The 22270-nt window shown below is 36.1% G+C and overlaps 2 protein-coding genes and 1 long non-coding RNA gene across 4 annotated transcripts; 2 read left to right on the forward strand and 1 right to left on the reverse strand.

The window, feature by feature from the left end:
- Nucleotides 1-2968: 2968 nt before the first annotated feature.
- LOC113346304 lies at nucleotides 2969-5028 on the reverse strand. The gene is made up of 3 exons (XR_003358480.1): nucleotides 4844-5028; nucleotides 3533-3783; nucleotides 2969-3340 (listed from the first exon to the last, which is right to left on the reverse strand). It is a non-coding gene; the product is annotated as an uncharacterized LOC113346304 (long non-coding RNA).
- Nucleotides 5029-8422: 3394 nt separating this feature from the next.
- LOC113346277 (aspartic proteinase Asp1-like) lies at nucleotides 8423-11683 on the forward strand. Its single transcript, XM_026589826.1, has 8 exons — nucleotides 8423-8959; nucleotides 9229-9346; nucleotides 9772-10001; nucleotides 10109-10339; nucleotides 10561-10702; nucleotides 10789-10986; nucleotides 11092-11164; nucleotides 11254-11683. The coding sequence occupies exons 1-8, from the start codon at nucleotides 8760-8762 to the stop codon at nucleotides 11361-11363; spliced, it is 1302 nt and encodes a 433-aa protein (XP_026445611.1). The 5' UTR covers nucleotides 8423-8759; the 3' UTR covers nucleotides 11364-11683.
- Nucleotides 11684-14373: 2690 nt separating this feature from the next.
- On the forward strand, nucleotides 14374-19953 carry LOC113346287 (replication factor C subunit 3-like). 2 transcript variants are annotated; one of them, XM_026589832.1, is made up of 9 exons: nucleotides 14374-14664; nucleotides 14784-15000; nucleotides 15962-16041; nucleotides 16141-16300; nucleotides 17084-17165; nucleotides 18422-18551; nucleotides 18655-18718; nucleotides 18808-18876; nucleotides 19580-19953. In XM_026589832.1, the coding sequence occupies exons 1-9, from the start codon at nucleotides 14478-14480 to the stop codon at nucleotides 19677-19679; spliced, it is 1089 nt and encodes a 362-aa protein (XP_026445617.1). In that variant the 5' UTR covers nucleotides 14374-14477; the 3' UTR covers nucleotides 19680-19953. The 2 variants fall into 2 exon arrangements, with proteins under 2 accessions (XP_026445617.1, XP_026445618.1); XM_026589833.1 differs by having other exon boundaries at nucleotides 19586-19953.
- The last annotated feature ends 2317 nt before the right edge of the window (nucleotides 19954-22270 follow it).

A 22270-nucleotide genomic window follows, 5' to 3' on the forward strand; every position in this document is an offset into this window, starting at 1 on the left:
CCGATAGGCAAGATATAAAAAGTAATCACAAACATCTTCGTCTCATTGTTTGTGATTCCGAAACATCTTGTTTCGCTACCATACGATTAAGATTGTTGTGAGGTGATTGATAACTCTAGGTTGTTCTTCGGGAATATAAGACCTGATTATCAATTGTTTCCTGATCACCTTGATTATTATCAAAAGACGGAACAAAACCTTTAGGGTTTATCTGTGGGAGACAGATTGATCCTTTGATAGACTTGTCTGTGTGAGACATATTTTTTTATCGTCAAAGCCTGCGATTTTGGGTCGTAGCAACTCTTAATTGTGGGTGAGATCATCTAAGGGAATCAAGTGCGTAGTATCCTGCTGGGATCAGAGGCGCAAGGAGTACAACTGTACCTTAGATCAATGGGAAACTGATTGGGATTCAACTACAGTCTAGTACGAAGTTAGCTTGGAGTAGGATAGTGTCTGTAGCGGATTAATACAGTGTGTGTTCAATCTGGACTAGGTCCCGGGGTTTTTCTGTTTCCTCGTTAACAAAATTTCTGGTGTCCGTGTTATTTCAATTTCCACATTATATTGTTTTATCTTTATAATTGAAATAATACAAGTTGTGTGTTAGATCATCAATTAGAGTAATCCAACCTTTGGTTGTTGATTGTCATTGATTGATCCTTGTATATTGGTCTTTGGTACCATCCAAGTTATTCCTTGCATTTGATTAGAACTCGCAGTTCCTTCTTGAGTAAATCAAATCAAGAAGAGAGATATAAACTTGTTGATATACTTTTAATTGATTGAGTCTTGTTGATTCTCTTAAAAGTATATTCGAGTTTGTCTATACAGATTGTTAAGAAAAATATTGGGTGGTGTTGTTAGACCCCCGCTTTTTCATTTGTAACCTGGATGCACCTAAATTTAGACTTTACCCAAGACCATAGCTTAAATACTTACACAGCAAAATGTAGAGCATAAGTCAAATACCGATAATAAACTATCCATCAAACAAGATCCAACATTTTTATGTACAACAAAATATATCAAAAGCATGGGTCATGAGCAACATAAGATTATCCCAGATTTATCCCCGTGATATACATACTATGAACAACAAAATACTAACTTTGACGCACTAAAAGCATGTTGTAAGCCCTGCCCGGCTTACTGCTGCAAGCTCCTCTCATATTCTGTGGAGGAAAAGCAAAACAAAACAGGGTGTGTGACTGCCCAGTATAGAGCTGTCAATTTCTAACCCGGCCCGCGGGTTGGACCTAGCTTGGCTTGTTTTAACCCGGCTCGGCTCGGCTTGTTGTCTAAACAAGCCGGGTTAGGGTTGTCATATCTAGCCCTAGTAAAGACAAGTCGGGTTACGGTCAACCCGCGGGTTACCCGTCAACCCGTCAATTTCATGTGAGTTACTAATTTAGGAATTTTAAGTTACTAATTTAAGAATTTTAGGGTGTTGTGCTAGAAATCAAAGTTCATATTTCCTTAAATGATTTAATACAATCCAAATTTCATTTGATTTAGGATTACGGAGTAGTGATCCCTCTGCCCACTAAATTTTTTATACATTTAAGTGATTTTAGTTTCAACCACCCCATTTAACAAGCCAACCCGCAACCCGTTAGATCCAACCCGTCTAGGGCTAGGGTTGGGGTTTTTGGCTTGTACATGAATAGTACTAGGGCTAGGGCTGACCCTAACCCGTTCATGGCTTGTCAAGCTAGGGCCGGGTTGACCCTAGCTTGCCCGTTTGACAGCTCTAGCCCAGTAGGAGTCATAAAAAATATCGTACCTGCGGGAAAATAGCTAAATGGACAAGAGCAGCAGCTAAAAAAAATGATGTACAAAATGAAAGCATTTCACAAATTAAATTCACAAAGAAACAACGAGTTATAATTCGAGTTAAGTGACTACTATTATTTTGGCCAGCGGCGATGTCAGGGTAGTTCTGGTTACCAGTCACCGTTACAGCTAACGGTCTTCCGGATTACCACTCGTAAATGGGGGTCCCCTACGGGCCTGACATTTCTAAAGTAGAGTCGTCCAGTTTCCTATTAGGCTTGTTCATAAGAAGGAAACACTCACAACATACATCATAACGAGTACAAATTTTAGAAATGAAAATGATCCAAGTAACTGTATACAATGAATCATCCCTTGAAACTCTGCCAAAAGCACATACACCATTGATTGGTAAAGACAGGAATATAAGACACAAACAGGGGTAAAAACAATCATTTTAGAATTTAAACATAAAAGCCTAAGGAACTTGTCGAGAATTAAAATGGCAGTGGAGGTTAAAGCCTGAGAATTAAAATGGCAGTGGAGGTTAAAGCCTGAAATGGTGGTGGAGGTTAAAGCCTGAAATCGATATTCATTCATGAAAATACACAAGTGCCTATTCAAATAGGTATGTATACCAAAACTAAAATAAATTGAAGAACAACATGAAAGTAACTTGGCAGTAAACAGAAAACAAGCTTGCTCATTATTTTACAAAGATTTAAGTCTAATCATGTTTTCAGGTGTTAAAAAAATAGAAAGAAAAGAAAGACATTTATTCCATAGCCCCATCCATAACCCACTTAGTGGCCTTTACTGCAAACCATTTTTAACTTCGATCAAATTTTATCTCTTTTAAAACGGAGCATCCATAAATGAACAGCATCCAAGTACATACTTCCAACATAGTTGGATTAGATAAGTTCAAAAGTCATATGAGGTAGAAAAAAAAAAGAGGATATAACAAACTGAAACCATATTAAATATACAACACTTTATACCATCAATCAAAATTCACAAAAATGGTTCCCAGAGTCCCATCAACTATACTCAAAGTACAGACATTTGCATGCTTAGAAATGTAAGTTCCCAGTTCTAAATTTGGTTTAAGCAAATCCAAAATAATATAGAAAACATGAAAGGTACATATTACATTTGACATGCTAATCAACATTTACTGTATGAAATTTACTCTATCCGAAATCCGACCTCATCATTTATAAATGTAAACAGGTCTGCAATACATCAAAACTAAACAGCAAAATGAAGTCTTTGTAACCTGGATGCACCGAAATTTAGACTTTAACAAAGACCATAGCTTAAGTATTTACACAGCAAAATTTAGAGCATAAGTCAATTACCGATAATAAACTATCCATCAAACAAGATCCCACACTTTTATGTACAGCAAAATATATCAAAAGCATGGGTCATGAGCAGCATAAGACTATCCCAGATTTATCCCCGTGATATACATACTATGAACAACAAAATACTAATTTTGACGCGCTAAAAGCCTACTGTAAGCCCTACCCGGCTTACTGCTGCAAGCTCCTCTCGTACTCTGTGGGGGAAAAGCAAAACAAAACAGGGTGAGCGAATGCCCAGTAGGGGTTATAAAAAATATCGTACCTGCGCGAAAATAAAGAAATGGACAAGAGCAGCAGCTAAAAAAAATGATGTACAAAATGAAAGCATTTCGCAAATTAAATTCACAAAGAAACAACGAGTTATAATTCGAGTTAAGTGACTCTACTATTATTTTGGCCAGCACCGATGTTAGGGTAGTTCTGGTTACCAGCCACCGTTACAGCTAACGGTCTTCCGGGTTGCCACTCGTAAATGGAGGGCCCCTGCGGGCCTGACATTTCTAAAGTAGAGTCGTCCAGTTTCCTATTAGGCTTGCTCATAACAAGGAAACACTCACAACATACATCATAACGAGTACAAAATTTAGAAATGAAAATGATCCAAGTAACTGTATACAATGAATCATCCCTTGAAACTCTGCAAAAAGCACATACACCATTGATTGGTAAAGACAGGAATATAAGACACAAACAGGGATAGATGGAAATAAGAGTTTTTAATGACAATGATGCACACATTTTGATTGGAAATCCGAAAACACAAATGCTATCTAATAAAAGTTTGAGTTGCAAAGCCGAACATTAGATTAAAAAGTTTGAGTTTGCAGCATAAGCAAAACATTAGATTATGAAATTCAGTGAGTTCTCATAAAGGCCGAGGAAAGCCGAGCATAAGCAAAACATTGGATTATGAAATTCAGGGCTGGCAGCATAAGCAAAACATTAGATTGAAAAGTTTGAGTTGCAAATCCGAGGAAAGATTATGAAATTCAGTGAGTTCTCATAAAGGCCATTTCAAAATAAAACGGTAAGATACTAGGACAACAAACCAAGGGTTCCAACTATTGGCTAAGGGTTCCGACTATTGGCTAAGGGTGGAGTTTTAAGTATAAAATTCATTTGTTTAATTAACAAACATTTAGGTTAGTTTAAGAAGAAGAAAAATAGTACAATTATTGATATAAGATGAAAACTAATACTTGTATTCCCGAAATCATTATTATTTTTCATAAAACCATTTATGGATGTTGAAATCATTTACATTCCAATACACAGAGAATAAATACACAAACGAAGGATTTTAACCCAAGTTTCTTGTGGTGCAAAAATCAACGAAGTACATGGATAGTTTGAACCAAAATCATGAATCAAATTAGTTAGGTTGTAAATCCCATAAATACTCATTTGGTGAAAATAAGAAGATTCAGAGAATTAACATGAAAAGAAATTAAGTTACTGGCCATTCAACTCGATTTGGATAAATCACAAAAAGGAAATCCATATAAGCATTTTACCAAACACGTTATAGGCCATATGAGAACACCATTTTTTTCCTTCAAAAGTCATATTGAAAACTCAGGACTAGTGTAACAGAAACCAAATCAAGCTCTTTAGTGTTTCGAAATTAACACCCAAGAACAACATGCATCTAATTCATGAAATAATGACAGGGATTAAACACAAGAGGATATACAAACCTTATTCGCAAAATTTTGAAATCGAATTTGAAGAGAAAATATCCCCTACCTCTGTCCAAGAAAACTTCAACTAATTAAGGCAAATGGGTGACGTTCTAAGTCGAACTTCAAGATAAAAAACAATTCAATTGCTGGAAACAATTTTTTGAGTAAAAAGCAGTGGTAGGATAACGGGGGAGGAGGAAGGATATATGAAAAACCAATAGAGATTTGCGCTTTAGAGTTAACCTTTATAAAAAAAGTCGATTAAGTCCCAAGTTTCTCATGTCAAAAACGTGGCACTCATGCGTCAATTCCCATGGCACCTATTAATTAGGCACACTAGATTTACTAGGGGATGACTATTTAGTTAAGAATATCATGCTCTTGTCTTTAAACTTGGTTCAAGGCACTCCCTGCGATATATGCTATGCTAGAATCCCCGCACTCATTTCAAAATTTCTAGGAAAAAAAGGGTTAGGCTCGGCTCAAAGCCTATGAGAAATTTTAGTGACATTACATTCTTGTTCATGCCTATATAAATAGGCTTATTTCTTTCTTGTAAAACACATTATTATTATCAAGTTAATTAAAACAACTCTTTTCAGAGTAATCTATCTTTCTCATCTTTAAACATTATTGTTCTTCTGTTTTTTCATCCTTTTCTTCCCTTCTCATCACCTGCAATCTCTGAATTGATTTCTTCTTACACGTACTACACTATCTATTGTATAACAGTAACCACATAAGTTGAATGGTTGTTTCTCATAGAACAACTTAATCCATACTTCTTCTCCTGTTGCGTTTTTCATCCAAAATCCACTATGGAGAGGATCTCTAACATCAATTAAGACTTGATCCTTTTGAATTTTTCCTTTTGGAACAACACAATCTGGTGGATCTAACTCTCTAACTTCTCCCATGGCTTTGGATATTCCTTAAACTATAACTGGATTTGCAAACCCCGGTTGCATGTTGTATAAACGTATCCATAATAATTTCTTTGTTAAGTCTACTTCACTTTTTGGAATCCTTGGATTCCAAGGATCTAAAACAAGAATACCTCCTTCCAGAATCGAGGTATGAATTTGAGAACAACATCGTACTCTTCTTAAGTATGGAACTTTATCAAGTAACAGTCATTATCTTCCTTTTTGATAAAGATATCCTTAATTTTTGGCAATAATTTCTTAAGTTCCATATCAAGTTCTCCCACTGTAAATATTTTGGAAGAGTAAGCCTTACCCAGGAAATTGAACTTGAATTGAGAAGTACCTTGGAGCAAATCCTCTATAGACAACTCTGATTTTTTAAGAGCTTTAAGCCTCTCAGTTATAGACGTGATATTTATTTTTTCCTGAACTTATCTAGCTTAAGAGTCCATTAAAAGTAATGTTATCCTAGAAGAGAGTGATGGGAGAAAAGAACGAGACAAAGGAAGGATATAAAGTAATTTCTGCCTCTTTTTAGATGGGTGAATGACACACTTGTACGATTTTTTGTTACATCATTCTAGGTTCATTGTAGGGTTAGAGTTTCGACGAATGTTTTGTCAACTGACAGAGGAAAAAAGTAGAAAGATGAAGAAAGATACAATTTTTAGAAGTATGTAAAGTGAAGATAGATTAAAAGGTGGGATTTGGATCTTCTCATATGTTTCAGTCATTAAAGGTAAAGCCATTAAAATAAATATCAGGGGAAGATTACAAGACTATCGGGTAAAACCTCCAACATCCAAAGCAAATCTCCAAGCACATCGACCAAGACCTAGAAAGAAAAGTGGTAAAGAGACATTAAAATCAAATAAAAATATACCATGATAGAAAGAAAGATTAGATTATAACATGCAATAATGAATAAATAAGATCAGAAGGGAAGTATTGAAGATGAAAAATTCTAGGTTAAAAACGATTCGATCGTCGAGTTACAGAGCCCTCTCTCTCCTTCCTCTGATTTTTTTTTAATACTCAGTGACTTTAGACTTACAGATATATAACAATAAATTCTCGTGGGGATGGACCTATCGTCGGGCTAACTCAAGCTATAATCCGTCATTGTTTTGACCCAACAAGTTTTCGATACCTATAACCCATCTATGCTTGTAACCAAACTTAACACTTAACTGTATTAGAAGCATGTGATATTTTTCTTTTTGATGTAACTATTTTTCCATTTTCTTCGCAAACCACAACTTCATGTCTCCAATTTTACGTTGTTTTTAATTTTATTCATTTCAATATTTTATTTATTTATACATCTATTATTTTATAGGTAGATCATTGATACTTATATATTACGCGATTCATTACAAATACATTAATTAGATTCCATATTTGGGGATCTGTCAACATTGTAAAATTATGTCGATTGCAACAATCGACATTAGAAACTTATACCTGTAACATAAAGTATCCTCCAATTTGTGAGATACCCCCAAATATGAGTTAATTAGTTATCATGGCCTTTGACCACCTTGGAGACCAATGACAGTTTATCCTTACTTAAGAAACTTTGGGACAGTACTCTCTCCCTAAACTTTATATCTCTCCTTGAACTTTCAGACAAGAGAACAAGACGCCTGAGTCTCCTCTGCTCAGATCGGCTCCTTATGGGAGCTGATCTGAGCAGATCAACCCCATCTGGTCTTCACTCAATTCCAACTGTTCTTAATTACCCTTCCCTTTTTTCAGGATTATACCCTTCGATTTGGATTTGTTTCAAATTTGTATTTTTATTTCTTTTTTGTTTTAGGACTTGGTTATTGTTAACTTATTTTATTTTTAGGGTTTTAATTCAAAGGGTTTACTGATAGGTTAGTTTGTTTTCTGGAGTCGCAATTCCTTTTGATTAAGATGTCGAAGATCAAAACAAAAATAACATCGAATAAATCTACAACATCAACAACAAGAGCCTCAACAAAGACACTAGCAACAACAATCTCTCTAACGACACGAGCAACAACAAATTCTCCAAAGACACAGGCAAACACTAGTTACAAAAGACTGATTTCGGTGAAGTTTCAGACTGATTCCGACCGATTCCGATCTAAGATAGCCGATTCCGATTATCTTTGCTACCATTGTTACTTTTTTTATGAAAAAACCTTGAGAAATGGGTTGATCTTTGGATCCTAACATCTCTGCTGATTACAATATTGTTATGTGGTTTGGATATACTACTTTTAACCCAAACCAAACCAAACCATTTAAACTTGTTATGTTACTGCTACTTCTGAAACTCAGGAATCATCAGGGAGTGGTTAGATCTCTTCATCAGTTCAATGTTTGTAACTGTTCATTAAGTGTTTTGACTATATTTGTTGTTTGTCTAGAGACTCTAAACTATGTAAAACTTTCGGTATCTCTAAACCGAACCAGAGTAAGTCATATACCTGTGCCCGAGTCCTATTTGGGTGATTTTCTAGAAAAAAAAAACTTTATTCTAGTAAATTACTTTTTACTCCAAGGTAACATAGCCTGCTTGATCATCCATACCCGACCCGAAAGAATATATCCAAAGACAATGCCACAGGTAAACACAAACACCTTAACGGTTGACTAGCCTTACACAAACAAACAAAGAATCAAGGAACAAAAAACAGAAAAAGCCAAAGAAGAAAGCAATCAGATGTCAGGGTGGTGGAGTGACCATCAGCACCAATCCATCCACTCTTTCTTGTAGTTTGTTTTTGTCTCTTTCTTTCCCTCCCCCCACTATATATATTTAGCTTCTTCAGGACCTCAGCTGCTCAATTTCATAGTACAGTACAGAAACCGCGTCTTCCCTCTTTCTCCCAAGGAGGAGAAACAGAGACTTCAGCTCTTATTAAAACACTTGGAAACTTACCCGGTCTTTCCTTGAAGTTTCTTTACTGTATATAAATTCAATTATAGTCTTTATTCTGTCTAATAGTCAATAGGGAAAGAGGGAGAGGGCAATGGAGATGAAGTTTAAGATGATGAAGATGATGATGATGTTAGCATTGACTTTACTTTTGTTAGTATCAGGTTCTTTTGTGGCTGCAAACCAAGAATTAAGGAGGAAGAAACAGATATTACCACCAGCAGCATCATCTTCTGCTACCAAAGTTGGATCATCTGTTGTTTTTCGTGTTCTTGGGAATGTCTATCCTATTGGGTATGTTTTCTAAAGCAATTTATGATCATGTTTTTGCCTTAAATTTGGTGGTTCTTATTTTGTTCCTAAAATCCTTTCAAACCCATTTTTAAACTTCAAATACACAATACAATTAGATCTGGTTTCATTAGATATCCCCAATTTTGACTAATCAGATTCAGACAAATGTCATTAAAACCCAATTCTTTTATGAATTTGAAACAAAAATTTCAGTCTTGTATTAGTGGCGAAAAAAAATCTTATCCTTGCTTGATTATCTTGTTGTGTAGGTATTACTATGTCGAAATGGGCATCGGCTACCCACCCAAACGGTACTACCTTGATATTGACACTGGCAGTGATCTCACATGGCTTCATTGTGATGCCCCTTGTAAAAATTGTCCCAAGGTAACACTAGTAATACCATTGACAATTCGTCATAGTCACTAACATGTTCCAATGGCAGCTAGCAACATTTATCTGTTAAACTTCTTGCCCTGTTACTAGTATTTGGATTCGATGACTTCATATATATATTTGCATCATTATTCAATCAGCTTATTGTTGTAGCTGTAGTTTGCCTCCCCAGTTAGACAAACTTGTTTGTTACTAGTATAAACAACAAAAAAAACTCAAAATGATGCCTCAATGTGGAAGTGTGTCATTGTAGCGTACCCAATAACGACATAGCTTATCATCAACAGCAACATCATCTGTGTCATCTATTTTGTACTCTACTATTTAGGTTGCAGGATGTATACATGTAACACTGTCCCCTTAATTCACGGAAAGCATCCATGCTTGTAACTTATAATTGTTTCTTCTATTGACAGGCTCCTCACCCCTTGTACCGACTCAACAAGAACAGCCTTGTCCCATGTGCAGAATCTGTATGTGCAGAATTGCACTCTCTTGAAAAGAACATATGCAAGAAACCAACAGATCAATGTCACTATAAGATTCAGTATGCAGATCAAGGTGTATCGCAGGGTGCTCTTGTCAAGGATGTTTTCCCCATTCGTTTGACCAACGGAACACTGGTTGGACCTCGTTTTGCTATTGGGTACGGCAGTATTACACTACTTTGTCTATATCATTCAACAAACTCTTCCTTCAACCTTTCTGCCGATTCATTACTGATCATTTTTTCTGAAATGTTCTTGTCTCCAGTTGTGGATATGATCAACAGGGTTCCAAAGGAACTACGTCCCCTACAGATGGATTACTAGGGCTTGGCAAAGGAAAAGCCAGCTTCGTATCTCAGCTTCAGAATCTGGGTCTAGTACGAAATGTCTTCGGTCACTGTTTCAGTGGCAACAGCGGAGGCTTTCTGTTTATTGGAGAAGATCTTGTTCCCTCTTCTGGAATAGTTTGGACACCAATGTCACGTAATTCCATCGAGTAAGTAGCACGAGTGATCAGTCCCTTCTATGCTTGGGTTTTTCTTCCCATTTGCAGGTGTAGGTTGGCTGGCTGTAAAACTCATAGCCAGTTATCTGTCTAGATTGGCACATGCACTTTAGTACCTTTAAATTAAGGGAAACAACACCCTTCCTTTGATGTATCTGCTTTTCTCTTCCATGTCATTCATCTAATCACTACTTTTACGTTCATTCCTATAGCGAAAGCTACTACTCCCCTGGTCCAGCTGAACTCTATTTGGGAAAGCAGTATATTGGCGTCAAGGGTCTTCAAGTAATTTTTGACAGTGGGAGCTCCTACTCATATTTCAATACCCAGGCTTACAAAGCTATCATTTCTTCTGTAAGTAGGGAACCCTCATCCATTTATCCAAGCTATAGCTACAAGACTCGCTCATGATGTTATTTTTATTCATCATCCGTTTTTAGATGATGAAAGATTTATCTGGCAAGCCTTTGGAAATAACTAAGGATGGGACCTTACCAATTTGTTGGAGAGGTGCGAAACCATTCACATCCTTCAGCGAAGTAAAAAAGTACTTTACGCCTCTAACACTAAGGTTTAAAAGCGGCTGGAGATCACAGCAGCAGATGGAAATACCTCCTGAATCTTACATGATCATCAGTGTAAGCATCTTTCTTTCAGCATATATTTCATATTTCTAATTTTAATGAGAACATAGAAACATAAATCCAAATTCAGGCTTCTGACAGTTTCTCATTTTCTGTCAGAAATATGGTAATGCTTGCTTAGGAATACTAAACGGTACAGAAGTTGGCCTGCAAGATGACAACATTATTGGAGGTAAGCAAGATAGAGAAACTAAGTGATTGAGCAAGTAAATTCCACTCTGAAATTGACGGACATATCTAATAATTTTTGTTGCTGAACAGATAATTTTTTTCAAGACCGAGTGGTGATATATGATAATGAGAAGCAAAAGATCGGATGGGCACTTGCAGATTGCAACCGGATTTCCAAGTCTGGAGTAGTCCTCTTGTGATTTCTTGCTTCCATTATAATGTGGCACCTGGACACTCCACCAATTCTTTTCATTCAATAGCGTGGATCTTGATGAAGAAAGACTTTCACAGCTTGACTAGACACAACAAATATTGATTTACTAACACAAGGCTATTGTCCCGCAACTTCAGTTTACCAATTGGACGAGTATGAAGTGTCATAGATTGGTGATGAATTAGACAAATAACGGCAGGATCATTACTTTACAAAGAACGTATATTGTAAACGCAAAAAATCCAGTTAAACAGATATGTTTGTGATAGCTATTAATGAATAAAAAAAACTTGACTTCATCCTCTACATTTTACAAAATTGTATGTTGTTGCAGGAAACATATTCCAAGAAAAGTGAGTACATATACATAGGTATCGGCCAATTTGATTGACTAGGTTCATTTGGATGGTATAAAAAAAGATCATTATGGTAAGGTTTATGGCTGCATCAGTGCAGCACACCTCCAAACCTCCAAGAGTAAAAATCATTATTCATCGTTAACAACACTTTTGAAGTCTTTTTGATTTCTGGTCGAGGAATGTGCTCAAAGCCAGATGCAAAGAGGTGTGGAACAAGACTGGCTAACAATCTTGTAAAGTATACTACTCTTCTCCAGAAGTCAGAAGCAACCATTAAATCCGTTCCGAAATTTGGTGGGGTCCTTGGGTCTACAGAAACATCAAAGAAGTAATCCTGGCTGTCGAAATTGTTCATTAAAAAAGAAAAGAAAAAAAATCATAGCCGTCCAATGGTGGGGTAACCTATCAAATGATGGGGTACCAAACAAAATTTGAAAAGCACCCGTTTTTATCGAAAAATGACCGTTAAAACGGTCACACTCATATACTGTGGCCGTGAGGGTCCCCGAATCCCTGCTTTTATAATACCGATAAATAGGAAATAATGACAGTTTTTTAGGACCGTTTTTTCGATTTTCATACACGTTGTAATTGTTTTTCTAAAATTAGTTTGAATTTCTTTTTCTTCTAAATAACATTTTAACGTGTGTTTTTTCCTGTTACCACGCACGTTATGAGTGTGTAAATAACTTTCTTACCATTTTTTTTAATTTTTTCCTTTCTCTAGATTGAAAGCTTAAAACTTCGATTTTTTTTTTAAATGATACAAGGAAAATAACTACAAGATTAAAAACTTCAAATTTAAAAAACATAGGATTGTTAAACTAGTGTTCATCATTTAAAAAGCTACGCGAACCAACTACAACCACCACCTTTTTTTTGATTTATTCATGTATTCTTCATTTTCTCGGCGGTTCCTTTCCACATCATAGTCATGGTCGTGGGGGTACTGGCTATCTTCGTTTACATAAGTATCATCATCATAATGACCTTCATTATCGTCATCATAACCTTCTTCATTTTCATCGTCATTGTTACCTACTTCATTATTGTTATCAATATTAGAATTATATCCTTCGTTCATATGTTGAACACCATGGTCAGAGCGATCGGAAGTGTAAAGAGAATCATATGTTGGATTCACATTCTCATAACCTTGTGTATTGTATCCAAATGAAAGATTACCAAAGTCATAAACAAAGTCACTCACCGGTAACCTTTCGTATGGGATTTGAACTTCAGGATCATGCCAGTTGTATGGTAGAGGGACATGCTCTGGATTATTAACGGCTTCCTCTTACAACATATTTAACCATTGTTCTTCTTGAGGTAAAACTGGTGTTTCGTCTTCCCCCACAATCCACTCAAGCATATTGTCATCCCGCAGTAGACTATGAACGTCGTGAACATCAATGTTATGTCGCCTTGCTTTACCTTTAATTCTTTGTTGCTCCAACTTCAAATTGTACTGGACATACACCAGATCATTTATTCTCGATGAAAGTAAACGATTGCGTAGTTTGGTGTGGATTCTTTCAAACACACTCCAATTCCTCTCTGATCCAGACGATGTATTTGTTTGACTTAATATCTTTACTGCAATCTTCTGGGGGGATGGATACTCAGCACCTTAAGATAACCACCAACTTAGAGGATCACCATGTTGAGCTGCAATACGTGCTTATGGTGATCCAAATTGAACTTGCATCATTCACATTCTTCCCGCCTACAAAGAAAAGTAAAATTGTTACTAGAAATTCAAATTACTTAATTAAACATATTCAGAGATAGTATTAGTAATTTTGTACCTCTAGCATGCATTTTGCGTGATTGACTCTACCCTAACTCACCATGCAATGCCTAGTATACTGAGTTTTTTAAGCATTCAATGGTTGACTTTTAGAAATTAGTACCCTATAGACGAGTTAAACCCTGTCTACTTCTTGGCATTTGATAGAAATTCTGCATTCTAATAAAGGGACAAGTCTACCTAGCTAGGTTATGCACTCTCATAAATTGGATTGATGATTGTTTCTTTCTTCGCATTACTTATGCATGTATTGCATAATTGCTGCCGACGAAATTTTAGTGGCTATAATTGTCCGTCACGAATTTTATCAAACTTTCGTAAATTGTAATATTGTATAGTGAAAAGCATTTTAAAATACCCGTGTAGGGAATATAAACATGACTATCGAATTATACATATTTCTCATACTAACAATAACCAATTAAAATGGTAGTATTAGAAATGTTTTATTTTTTAACGATATAGATCATCTATTAGTGGGACAAAATTTAAAAATTAATAGGTCCTCTATTTAAGGACGAAGGGAGTATTAAAAAAGAAAAAAGAACTAGTAACAACGTTTTTTAGACTCGTTAAAGCGTTTTCACGCACGTTATAACCGTTAAATAGGAATTTCAGATCATTTTTTTTCTTTCTATTTAACCGTTACAGCACCCGTTATTTTCAAAAAACGTCCAGAAAACGTGTTTTTTTGCTATATAACGCGTTTTTTTCCCAAAACGTGCTCACATCTGTCAAAACGCATTATAACAGTCACCGCTAGTGCCCGTGACCGGTTTTTCCGAACCTTGGTACCAAAACAGTCCCCAGACTCCCCACAATACAAGTTGTAGGTTTTACTCGGGAGGAAATGAATTTTGGCGCCACAACCGAGTTTATAGTCTAGGGCTAGAAACGTAACGAAGAGAGTCCAAAGCAGAAGAATCGAGAGATGGCGGAGGAAATAATATCTCCTATGGAAATCGATGGAGGAGCTTCTGATGAAGCTATGAAAGCAGCTAGTAAAGGCAAGAATGTAGTAGTAATGGCTCCATTCACCAAATCAACCCCATGGGTTGAAAAGTACCGTCCTCAATCCCTAGCTGATGTTGCTGCTCATCGCGACATCGTTGATACTAGTAAGTAGTAATTACCCTAAATCCCCCACTCTTCCCTTCTCATCTTTACTCTGATATTATGTGTTTACTTAAATTTCTAGGGTTTCTAATGAATTGATTTTTTTTTTGATTTGTCATAGTTGATAGACTTACGAGTGAGAATAAGTTACCCCATCTGTTGTTATATGGACCACCTGGGACGGGTAAAACTTCAACGATACTCGCGGTTGCTCGAAAAATATATGGACCTCAGTACCATAATATGATTTTGGAATTGAATGCTTCCGATGATAGAGGTATTGATGTTGTTCGGCAACAAATTCAAGATTTTGCCAGTACTCAGAGCTTCTCATTTGGGTAATCCTCTTTGACTGTTTTATGTGCTTTACTAAGAATCCCTTTTTTTAATGATAGTTATGTTTATTTTCATGAACTATAGATATACATTTTTTAAATAAAGATTTCTGTTTATGCAATTGAACAAAAAGGGTTATTTGGACTCCAAATCAGTACTGCAAGAGGTGCTATATGATGGATGCACCTGCTGGCCTTCCCACCTGTGTCTTAGGTTATCAGCCACTAGTCTGTCTTGGAGGACTAGTTGGGATCCTGATGGTAGGGGTCCGGTTGTTGTGCTTTGCCATTTCAAATTGTCACATACTTGAAATAAGGGCAATTGTTACCAAAGTGGTGTTCACAGTTGAGAAACAGTGCTTTTTAATAAGGTTGCTTTAAAATCATGAATGAATCAGTAAACATTGCACATTAGGGAGAGGCATGAGGATCTGTTCTTTGCCTATCTTTCATTTCGCAAGGATATACTACCTCCTCTCAGATTAATTTTTTTCACTGAAAGGCAAGTTTCAAGGACTCTTTATGCTCAAGTTATTCTCTTCATTACATATATATTTTCTAAACGATGTACACATTCCTTTCATGTGGTTTGGTCCATGGAGTCCTTGCGTATACTTTCAACTTGACTCACTTAGTTAAGGAATTTGAAAACAACATAAAAGTGACTGAGTTTCTATAAACATATGAATCCTGAATGATGAGAGTAGAGGAAGGTGTAAACTGTATTAAATGCAGGATTTGAAAGTTATGTACCTTGGCATTGTTGTTTTTGACATCTGTATCTGTTATAAATGCATTGGCTGGCATAACTAGTCAGACTCAGAGTCTTAGGTGATATTTCAATGCTAATCCTGTATAAACAGTAAATCTTACTTTGGTAAGATATGATGGGGAAGTTAACCTCCGAGATGATGTGTTTATATGTTCTTGGATTTGTTAGCTTACACAGCTTTATTCTTTCCAGTGTAAAGGCATCCGTCAAGTTGGTATTACTGGACGAGGCAGACGCCATGACAAAGGATGCACAATTTGCTCTACGTAGAGGTATGGAATTCTGTATTCTCATTGTTAATCAATGACTTTATCCTGGGATAAGTTTATTTTTTTAAGTGCATTATACTTATGTTGTCGTGTGTGCTGCAGTGATCGAGAAATACACAAAAAACACTAGGTTTGCTCTCATCTGTAATCATGTTAACAAAATCATTCCAGCCTTGCAATCGAGATGTACACGGTTTCGTTTTGCTCCTCTTGATGCTACTCATGTCACTGAACGCCTTAAACATGTGATAGAGTCCGAAAGGTAGGCCTTACTTTCTTGGTTATTTCATATATCCAACAGTCTCTTTAGTATATTTTAAATGCTGTATTTTTCTAACACCGAGTCTTCAACTTACGCTGTCCTGTATCACATATGTATAGGTCTGCCTTTTGCTTAACTCTGTTGAAAATATATCATACGGCTGTAATCATTGACATAAATTATAATTTTTTGTATTGTAGTTACGGCTAGAAACCAGTTTGTGTGTTTAGGGCTTTAAGCTAGAGATCAGTACGTAGATATTTTTTTCTGACTTTCCCAAAGGGAGATGCCCTTTAGCTTGTTAAGTAGTCATGCGCTTGAAGTGCTTGTGATACATATTAATCAAGAGAAGTATAGAGTCAGGGTAAAGGCATCCTACTGTAATAAGAATGTTGATAATAATTTCGTCAAGTGTATCCCAGTAATAAAAACTGAAAAAGAAAGAGTAGCTTTAAATAATTTCTCAAGCGCATTGGCATGTAAAGTTACTGTCCGCCTGTTTGGGAGCATCAGTTGCATGCAGTTAGATATATGCCATTGCGAAATTGAATGGGCCTGGACCCTGATTACAGCTATCTGAGGGCATCACGAGATACTCATCTTAACTCTTGTTTACGTCTTCATGTCAATCAACTTAACGTTCAACTGAAATCTATTCCTCAATCAATGATATTAAGATGTGTGTAAAGTAGATAAAACGCATCAAATTTGAATATCCTTTATCAGCTTTTTAAATCTGAACTGTACCAAATGCAGCACTAATAAGCTTTATACTGTCACTAGGCTTGATGTCGACGAGTATGGCTTAAAAGCACTTGTACGCCTTAGCAACGGTGACATGAGAAAAGCTTTGAACATTTTGCAGGTAAGTGCATTCCTTAGTAATATGCATTTAAAATTTCACTTAGCTCACATAAACCTGTGTTTTATAGAGATGGTTGTTTAGGCTAATCAACTTTGCCACATTTGAGACCTTTAAAACTGCTTTGATATGTCAAGCAAAAGATGAACACAAAAAGAGAGAGAATAAAAGAACATAGTAACTAAGATAGAGACATAGTAAATATTAAGCAGAGAAGCCCAATTGTCAAAAAATGAAAAAAGAAAAAAATTGTAGCTTTTAATCTTAAGCGGATTTTTTTTTTCTCTTTTTTGTGGCAACAACTCTTTCTTTTCCAAACACTCTCTTCCTATTTCTATTTTCTTTTTCTGTCAAACCTTGGTCCAAAACCCTAACCCAATTCTTGTACATAACACCCCCTTCTAGGAAAAAACAACTTACTTTAGTATTGATTGGAAAGTAAAAGTTTCAATCCTAAAAGAACTCTACTGTATGCAAGCAAATGTTTGCTACCTTGGGGATCTAGGCACTGAACTAGCCAACCCAAAGAATATGCAGGCAATGTGAGTGTTGTCACTTACACGACTAAGTTGCCTTGTTGCCCCTATACATCGCCTTAAATAACATAGGCCACAACATTTTGTGCTCACGGGACGAAGAGTCCGTCGGATAGCAGTTTTACCTGAGCCATTTCCATATAAGCCTCTTTGCCTTTTCTGCTGCTTGGGAACACGTTCAACATGCCAAAATGGGCATTGGTGTAACCTGAGCCACTTCCATATAAGCCTTATTGCTTTTTCGTGCTGGTTGGAAACATGTTTAACATGCCAATATAGTGTTGTACTGTTGTGTCTTTGCTTTAAGTCGCACACAGATAAGGCACCTTGTCTCCACAGGCGCAGTTTCTTATCCAGATTATTGTCATCTGTGTGTTCAGGATTGTCGCCTTAGTAGGCAGGTTCCGTAGGCACACTTAGATGCTATTTTGATAACATAGTTACTCGACAGAATTGTTGACACACGATCATCATATATTGTCTCAACTAATTAGTCCCGTAAGAGTTTGGTGGGATGCATGGTAGCATGTTTGTTTACGGTTCCTTAATATGTCAAATTTTACTGTCTGCGATCACATCTCATTCTGGGGTGTGGATGTTTTTATTGCAATTTGTGAACGGAAGTATTTTGTCTAGTTATTATGTTAGCACACATCATCTGAATGGATTCCAGGAGACTCTGTACTTTCACTAACAATGATCCCTTTCTTAAATTTTGTGCAGTCGACTCACATGGCCTCTCCACATATAACTGAAGAAGCTGTTTATCTTTGCACTGGGAATCCAATGCCTAAAGACATTGAGCAGATGTCTTTTTGGCTTCTAAATGAAGTGTATGTTACCTGTTATAGACGTATCCTGCAACTTCTGTCATTTACTTTTTGTTATAAGCTTTTACGTGGTTATTTCTTATGCAAAGAAAATATGGAACCTTTGTTGGACTTAACAACAAATAGATATCACTGACATGAAGATGAGGAAAGGACTTGCCTTGGTGGATATTGTGAGAGAGGTTACAATGTAAGCTGGTTAATAGTTCTGCACTATGTATTCTTTTGCTTGCTTTCTTTATCTTCTGCAGAATTTCACCCTTTTGGTTCCAATAACAGGTTCATATTTAAGATCAAGATGCCATCGGATGTACGTGTTCACTTGATTACTGATATGGCTGACATTGAGTACGATCTCTTTCTCTATCTGTTATTTATCTCTTCTGTTCATTTTCATTCTGTACCTTACCTAAGTGTGCATTAAAGGCTATTGTACCTCAGAAATTATTAGACTGCCGGTATCAACATGATCAGGTACTCGAATTATCTAGCACACAGTGTTGGTAGTGCAGAGATCTAGATAAATGTTATTACGACATTGCTAAAGAATTAGCAAGTATTAGGGCTAATCACATTTTCAGAAAACACTATAACTTGTCGGAGTGTCGTCCATGTTGGTGTTCGTACTAGATAGCAGTGATATCAAGATCATGATTAACGGATAAGAAGCATCAACTAGAACAATTTGTAATTAGGTTTCAGGATATGCCGAAAAAAAGATTGTTCAATATAACAGCCTAGACATCTAGAAGTACACCCTGTTATACATTTTTTTTTTTAAAAAAGAGGCCCAGAGCTAATCTATCAAATGGTCATGATGAAAGGGTGTACTTGAGCAGCGTCCAGCTTGTTGTGCTCCCAAGGATGAAGGGAAAATATGTGTATAGCCTAATCCACTTTGAGGATCATATTTTGCTCTTTTGTATTCGTCAAGTTTCTTTTAATTACTGATGAGTTTGGGTGAGAATTATAACGAATCAGAAAGAGAAAACAGTGACTGACAGCATATGTTGGCGTATCTGAGATTGTGTTGGCTGGTGCTGATTTGTAGGTACAGACTGACCTTTGGGTGCAGTGACAAGTTGCAGCTTGGAGCACTCGTTGCTTCTTTCACCAAGGCTCGATCTGCTCTGGTTGCACGTGTAAAGTAGTTGAAATCATCTGCTCGTGCCAGTTTTCTAGGTTGAGTGTTGTTGCAGTCTTTACTTCACTTGACAGAAGAATTTTAAAGTTGCTCATGTATCTCTTACTAGAAATAACTCGTGCCCGAACGGCACTGATTTGATCGTGTTTTCTTCGTGTTAAAGAAAATATTTGTCGTCCAGCCACCTAATTATGAGATAGTTACATTTTGTAAAAAAATTAGATTGTATGAAGTTATACACATAACTGACTAAAAAGACTGGCGTGGAAAATTCCCAACAACAACAACTATCTAAGACAGGAATGGTAAAGCTTAATGCGTATAATAGTAATATATATAGATACTACTTGTCCTAGATGCTCTCAAGTTGAAGAATCTTTGCATCACTTGTTAGTTCAATGTGATCATTCAAGATCAATATGGTTAGCTATGAATATCAATACTGCATCTCTGCAAGGCCAAAATATTGATATTGTGACCTGGATAGCTAGCTGGTTCCAAGATTCTACTATTTCATCTACGGAAGACAGGAATCGATGGAGTTTAACTCTAATGATCACAGCATGGTAGCTCTGGAAAAATAGATGCTCAAAACTCTTTCAAAATAAAAACCAGAACGTGTTTGTTACAGTTTCGTCAATTAAGAATATGGTTAATCAGTGTTTAGTGTCTAACATTATGCCGCAACAGAAAGTGATACAAACCTGGTCTCCTCCTCCACCACATGCTTCATTTGATCCCGTTACGTATGAATTTGCAATTGGTCTGATTATTCGTGACTCAACAGGGCAATGTTGGGCCATCAGAGGGAGATACTTCAATGGAGGAATAGATGCGGAACAAGCTGAATGTTTGGCCATGAAGGAAGCTATACTATGGGCTAGACAATACAGTTTGCAGCAAGTTACTTTTGAGGGCGACAGTCTGAATGTAATTAGCTCCATCAAGCAGGCCAAATCCTCAGTTCACCGGTTGAATCAAGGAATTATAGATGAAATAAGGCATCTGCTATCTACTTTTTCTTGGTTTTCTGTTAATCATGTTAAGAGAAATGCTGCTCATATTATAGCAAAGACTTCTAGGATTGACAGATCTTCTTTTGATTATTCTGGTAATGTCCCAGATATATTTTGTCAAACTACCAAAGAAGATCAGTTATCTGTCAATCTAAGTTATGTAAATTAATCTTAGTAATATATTGTGTTTTGCATCAAAAAGAAAAACAAAAAAAAAACATCTAAGACCATTCATGATAGGATTACTAAATTTTTTGCATGATCTTACTCCCTAATCAACCGGGAATTCACTTAAAACACCAGTAGCCGTAAAGTATAATGTAGTGCAAACGTAATATCTTCGTAGCTATTACAATTAACCTAATATATGTCAATACACAAAAAGAGCAAAACTTTTGATATTTTTGACCAAAAATCTAAACTTGCAATCTAGTGGATGATTTTCATCACATCAATTTTTTTTAATCTATAAGTTGGTAGAGTCTGATGCATAATCCAAATTTTCAGCAAAGGACGACGAATGCTGAAATGAAAAGAAATTAATGGAAAGAAAATACACATAATTTATTTTTCAAAATGATAGGAGATCACTACCTAAAATTTTATATCTTCATTTATTTTTACTTTGTGAAAGAGCCACACCGTAGATGTGATGTAGTACATCTTTCCCTAATTTTGTTTCTTTTAGTTTCTCTTATTTCTTGTCTTACAAGACTTTTGCTTTTCTAGTTTAGGTAGATTTCCTTTCTTTACATAGTCGCCTACTGTAAGGTTTATATATAGAGGATGATTTTATTGTCTAGAGGACATCTTATTATTATCAATTAAGCACTGATTATCTTGATTATTCAATCAGTTTTTTTTATCAAGTTTCTTACGAAACTTAAACTCTCTTCGTATCTCCATAAACCTTGTTTGCTTTCTGGTGCTAAGGTGTTTACAAACTTTATTTACGAAGTGGATATCATAAAATACGTACCCGTATAGGAGATGAATGGAAGACTGCATTTAAAATTCGTGAAGGTTTATATGAGTGGCTTGTAATGCCATTTTGTTTATCTAATGCTCCTAGCACGTTTATGCGTCTCATGAACCAAGTTTTGCAACCTTTTCTGGGAAAATTTGCCATAGTATACTTTGATGATATCTTGATCTATAGTCGCAATGAAGAAGAACATCTTGAACATTTATCTCAAGTGTTTACATCATTAAAAGAAAATGTTCTATATGTGAACTTAAAGAAGTGCACATTCCTTACCGACAAAGTTACATTCTTAGGTTATGTAATTTCAAGTGCTGGTATTTCTGTGGATGATTCCAAGATTAAGGAAATTGTTGATTGGCGTACTCCTACTTCTATTCGTGAAGTACACAGTTTTCATGTATTAGCTTCTTTTTATAGAAGATTTGTGAAGAATTTCAGTACCATTGATGCTGGCCTTACAGATTGTTTGAAACGTGACAGTTTTGAATGGACAGAAGAAGCAGATAAGATCTTTAATTTACTCAAAGAAAAGTTGTGTAGTGCACCTGTTCTTTCGATGCCAAATTTTAAAAACCATTTGAAATTCACTGTGATGCT

The sequence above is a fragment of the Papaver somniferum genome, unplaced genomic scaffold, assembly GCF_003573695.1.
Source record: "Papaver somniferum cultivar HN1 unplaced genomic scaffold, ASM357369v1 unplaced-scaffold_99, whole genome shotgun sequence".
Classification (NCBI taxonomy): domain Eukaryota; kingdom Viridiplantae; phylum Streptophyta; class Magnoliopsida; order Ranunculales; family Papaveraceae; genus Papaver; species Papaver somniferum.